The sequence below is a fragment of the Echinops telfairi genome, unplaced genomic scaffold (assembly GCF_000313985.2).
Source record: "Echinops telfairi isolate 266 unplaced genomic scaffold, ASM31398v2 ScPeMD7_7468;HRSCAF=8506_0, whole genome shotgun sequence".
Classification (NCBI taxonomy): domain Eukaryota; kingdom Metazoa; phylum Chordata; class Mammalia; order Afrosoricida; family Tenrecidae; genus Echinops; species Echinops telfairi.
Genome location: NW_022111369.1, coordinates 55,695,191 through 55,701,009, shown reverse-complemented (window position 1 = coordinate 55,701,009; position 5,819 = coordinate 55,695,191). Strand labels below are relative to the sequence as shown.

Below are 5,819 nucleotides of genomic sequence, written 5' to 3'. Positions count from 1 at the left end.
AGTGGAGAGCAAATGTTTTGAGAATGATGAGGGCAATGAATGTACAAATGTGCTTTACACAATTGATGTATGTATGGATTGTGATGAGTTGTATGACCCCCTAATAAAATGATTTTTAAAAAAAAGAAATATGTCTTGTGTGTACAAAAGACAAAAATAAGGACAAGGGATAAAACATGGGGAGCAAAGAAAATGGCAGGATTTGACACTATGCCCCACAGGTTTTTATAAACTACAATGACTTTTTTTTTTTAATTTTAGTGATTCGATGTCATTTAAATAATGTTTTGGACTCTTAAAATTAAGAAATGTTGTAATATTTTGAAAAGATTGTTTTTCTTTATATTCCTCTACATTCCTATCCCCAGCTCTGCTGGTAAACACTCATCTTTCATCTCAATGGATATGCCTCGTGTAGACATTTCATAGGGGGTCAGATCAGACAGTATGTAGCCATCTGTGTGTCACCTTTTTAACTCACCGGAATGACTTCAAGGTTCAGCATGCATCAGAACTTTATTTCTCTTTATGGCTGAATAATATTCCATTTTATGCACATACTGAATTTTGTTTATACATTCTTCTGTTGACAGGCACTTATAGTTGCTTCTACGTTTAGACTACAGTAACACTTTGATAAATATTAGCATCTGAGTTGCTGCTTTCAATTCTTTTGGATATACCAGAAGTTTTCAAAGAGATAGCTTCAAAAAGGTTATGAAAATTTTTCATTATCTCTTAATTCCACTATTCCACAAACTTTTTGAATACCTTCATGGACATGAAAATTTTATGACATGTCAATATTACCCAATGTGATCTACAGATAGACAGATCCAGATCCTGATCCAGATTCTTTAAAGAGGTGGAAAAACTAATCACCAATGCTATATACTCTACAGCCACGGCAGTCAAACGACCTGGTACTAGTACGACAGACAGACATAAAGACCTGCAGAACAAAACTGAAAACCTAGAAGTAAATTCGTTCAGCTATGGACAGTTGATCTTTGACAAAGGGTACTAAGTCAGAATGGACTTGATGGTGGTGAGTTTGGTGTTGGTTTAAGCCTGAAGGAAAGAAGAGTGAAGAAAAACAAACACATGTGGAAACAAATAGTCCAAAGGACTAATTTATCAGTGTGTAAACGTCACCCTCCGCCACACTGAGACCACTACCACCGCTCTGAAAGGGATCACAGCAGTAGGTACTGGATAGAGTTAAAGAATTCTGTGAAACAAAATTCAAAGTCCCAAAAAAGACTAAGCTCTCTGAGACTAGTAGAACTGGTAGACTATGACCCTAAAACCACCCTTCAGCTTAGAATTGAATGCTCCCCTGTGGCTCAATTTTCAGTCAAACAACAGATAGGGAACCGTATAAGGGGAACAGTAACACTAGAGAGCTACATGCTTCTTAGAACCATCGACCAAAAATGTCATATCAAAAAGAGTAATATTTGCCCAAGGACAAATCTCAGAGGGCAGGAAGTATTAGAAAGGACAAGGAGTAGAAACAGGAAGTGATGGGATGAGGTAAGAAAAGTGATATTAAATTGTAGGGACTGCAATCAATGACATGAAGCAAAATGTATTAAATTGTTGGGTGAAAACGGATTTGCTCTATAAAACTTTATCCAATGCACAATAAAAAGTTAAAAGCCTAAAATAAAATCTTAAAAAAGAAAGGACTATCAACGTTCTACAAAGAGAGTTCACACCTCGCGTACAGGCCTGCAATGACGAAAACCACATTGCTCAAAGGGGAAAAGGGAATTATGAGGGTCTCAATGTCACAGATGCCACCACTGCCAATTTGTGCATTTGTAAGGCGCGAGCGATGTCTTCAGGAACACACACAGAAGAGAGTTGGCATAGGTAGCTTTTCCCCCCGATACAGGATTACCTTCTGGATGGGAGCCACCTTGAGCTAAATTTAAACTAAAATCAACTCTGGACACAGATCACTTGGCATTTTGAAGATGTTGGTAGAAACCATTTCCTAGGAGTGGTGGGAATGAAAGTCCAACTAGAGCGAGGCCAAAAGAGATGAAGACAATGGGCACAAACAATTTGGTAAAAACTACTGTTAAAAAAGCAGTCGTGTGCCAGGAGTTAGAGGAACTATGGTGTATAAAGTTCTTGGGCTGCGTCTTAAGAAAACTTGTCTGTATGCTGATAGTCAAAATTAAATCACAAGGGAGAACCAGATGATGCACAAGTAAGATGGGGTGGGTGGTAGTGGTGGTAAGGAAACAAAGGACAGATATACTGGGGAAGGGACAGAAATGAGACAAGAGGAGTTGGTTTTATATGCATGTATTTGAACATGGCTACACTTAAATGCTAATAGAAATTAAAGCAGTTCCTTGGCATATATCTAATAGATACACTTGAATTCTTTTATTTTAAAAAAGAAGATTGCATCTAATGTCTTCCAGTATACTGTGGTATATGGTCATCAATTGACAAGGAATCAATGAATCTATAAGGAGTTTGGGAGGAGAGGAAAAGATATGCAAGCTTTATATCCCAGGAACTATTCAACAGACTTAATTTAACACAGCTTTCCAGGAACACTGTCTATTCATTTTGTATAGGCATATAATACACAGAGATCAATGTCTGTGCATCAATGTCTCCAGGGTTTAAAACCCAACACACAGGCAAAGCTGACAGTTTGAAGGTTTAGATAGTATTAGCATTAAGTGAGAAGATCAATAAAAAAGAGATGCACATGAGACAGTTAAATCTTGCTGAAAATAAAATCTCCTACATCTTTATTGGTACGATTCTGGTCTGAATTATGAGTTCATAAACTCATATCCTCACCAAATTAGATAATAATTCATATTATAATGTGCTCAAAACATCTTAGATTTGATTAGACATGCTAGAACTTCACAATGAACTGAAACTGGGATTTGACAGGGTAACACTCATGTGCATGAGAGTGCGTGCACGCACATAAGAAAGATAGCCTTACCTTGGTGTTTCCCAGGAAGTCTTTATATTCTTTTAATATTTTTTGGTTTCTAAATAGCCCTACAGAAAGAAAAAAAAAAGAATTACAACAGACTATGTTAAATATGCCTTTTTAGCTACCAGCAAAAATAGCAAATTATAAGAATTCTGGATTTACAATAAGGAAAAGGGATTCAGATAAAACTTCCCTCTCAACACAGCCAAAAACACAAAAAGTATTAACTTGACATGGAACAAATCCATCCTATTTTAGCTCAACCTTTAGAGCATTGAGAGTCAAGCATGTTACTTTGAGGATAAGATGTGCCTGACCCACGTTCTGGTATTTTCAATGGACTCATATGCATGTGCAAGTTGGACACTGAATAAAGAAGACGACCAAAGAATAAAATTTGCTTTTGGATTATGGTGCTGGCCAAGCATATTGCAAGTACAACGGACTGTCAAAAGAACACACAGATCTGTCTTGGAAGTTTAGCTAGAATGCTCTTTAGAACCAAGGATGGCTAGATTTTGTCTCATGTCCTTTGGACATGTTATCAGGAGAGACCAGTCTCTCGAAAAGGACCTCATGCTTGGTGGACGGACAGCAAAAAAGAAGCCCCTTGACAAATGGACTGACAAAGTAACTATAAGAGTGCACTCAAACATGGCACATGTGAGAATGGCACAGACCAGGCGGTGTTTCGGTCTGCTGTCCATAGCGTAATTATGAGTTGGAACCAACTGAATGGCAACGAACAGTTCCTGAATCACTTCAAACACAGGCCTGACTCTTTGGATAAAGAACAACTGAGTAGTATCAGTACCATCTGTCTCATCGGGAACAAAGTAAAGTCACTTAACATCATCTGCCTCCTGCAGTAAATTACTTGGTATGGCCCCTTTATCCATAGTACTCCGTTTTGCAATGCAAGTAAATCTTAGTTTTTACACCTGTGGCTATGGTCCCATTTTGGAATGAGTTGTCCATTTTGTTAGTGAAGCAGGATTAAAACCAAACTCACTGTCATTGAATCGATTCCCACTCATAGTGACCCTACAGTACAGAGGAGAAATGCCCCCGAGGGTTTCTGACACTCTAACTCTTTACAGGGGTAGAAAGGTTCATCATTCTCCCAAGCAGCCATCGGTGGCTTTGAACCACTACCTTTGTGGTTAGCAGCTCAATGTGTTACCCACTATGCCACCAAAGCGCATTGTGAAGCAGAATTTTAGTTGGGTATATCTTGAATCACTGTTGTACTACAGGGTGGGACTTAAGTCACCATCCTTAGTTTCCTTGAGAGTATGGGCTACATCCAACATAAATTAATGTTCTGTCAACTCTCTCTTGCTCTGGATCCCACACCTGGCTCATATCTGGTCTCTGAGTCTTAAAACTTTAGCCAGCAGCCTATCATCTGACCTGATACATCAGCTTCTGCAGCCTTGTGAGCTCTCAGTTGTGAGCTGTCAGGGTCAACTAACCAGGTGGTCAGGGTTCATCGGCCCCTACAGCCATGTCAGAAGAATTCTTCAGACTGATGCCTAACTCACAGATTTGAAACTTGTCAGTCTCCACATTTGTATGAGAATTTTTCTTGATGGTTCATGAGTTCTGTGAGATATTACAAAACTCTAAGATGAGAAAAAGAGTATTGATGGGGAAAGAGGAAGAGGGGTTAATGTTAAGAGATGATGGAATGGTACAAGAGTTTGGAAAATGAGCATCTTTAATCTCTACCTCCTAGCAACCAGCTTTGCTCATCCTTTTAAAAGAAAGTATGTACACATCTAGGTTTTAATTTACAGTATAAAAGTAAAAAGGTATTGCTGCTGTGGTTCCAGTTCACACATACACAGATTTATTATAAGCAAAACGTGTTTAAACATGCCTTTGCAAACAGTGGATGAATGTAGGCAAATGCTCTCCAGCTCTCCATCTCATTAGAGTGCCATCAAAGAAAGGGATATTTTTTGAGCTACGGGGGAAAAAAAATGTGTTTGGAGGAAGAGCGCTATCAAATTGTTAACAAAACTCAAGTGAAAAGAGTCTCAAATCACCTAAACTTTTCAATAAGCTTATAAGGATGCTGCCCATATGAAACAAGTTTTTAGATAAATTAAACCTTTTAAGGTAGGTTGGGAAGACCTCAAAGATGAGCCAAAAAATGTAAGACTATCAACCTCAACAAATAAAGAAACTGTGGCAGAAACTGATGTAAAAATTACTACTGGTGCATCAGCTACTGAAGTTGGCATCTCACATGATTTAGCGTTTTCCATTTTAAACGAACATCTAGACCTCAGGAAGCCTTCAGCCAAAGACACGGTGCAAAGACCATCTGGGTCCAGAGCTATCTTTCCATCAAGTCCTTGGATCAAGATCTAAGCTAATGAAGATAATTTTATGAAACAAAACATCTTAAGAGATGAATCTTGAATTTATGGATATGGTTCAGAGAACAAGATCCTGTCAAAACCGGGGCTTCAGGGGATGACCTGATCTGCTATGCAAGTCAGTTAAATTCAAAGCAGAGAGGTCAGCTCAGAAGGCTACATGCTTTGGGACTCCTAAGGGATAATTTTAATAGATTTTATCAAACAATGCAAGACAATTTCAGGGATATTATGAAGAATTTTTTTGTTTTTTTGGGGGAAATAGATCTATGAGCCTATATTTATAGGTTTAGTATTAAGGTAGCAGAAGGACATTGGGCCTCCACAAGTACTCCCTCAACACAAGAATACTTTCTTCTACTAAATTGGCATTCTATGATGCTCACCTTCCCGACATAACCGCTGAAGACAAAGCGGGTGAATAAGCAAATGTGGTGAAGAAAGCTGATGGT

General features: G+C 38.4%; 1 protein-coding gene across 1 annotated transcript in view; it reads right to left on the bottom strand.

The window, feature by feature from the left end:
• The window catches only part of SLC30A9 (solute carrier family 30 member 9), a gene marked incomplete at its 5' end in the record, with an annotated part of 87,319 nt that overhangs the window by 38,286 nt on the left and 43,214 nt on the right, over positions 1–5,819 (bottom strand). Inside the window, one exon of the mRNA XM_030888551.2 lies at positions 2,964–3,045. Within this exon, the coding sequence (XP_030744411.1) occupies positions 2,964–3,045 (82 nt within the window). The remainder of the gene's footprint in view (positions 1–2,963; positions 3,046–5,819) is intronic.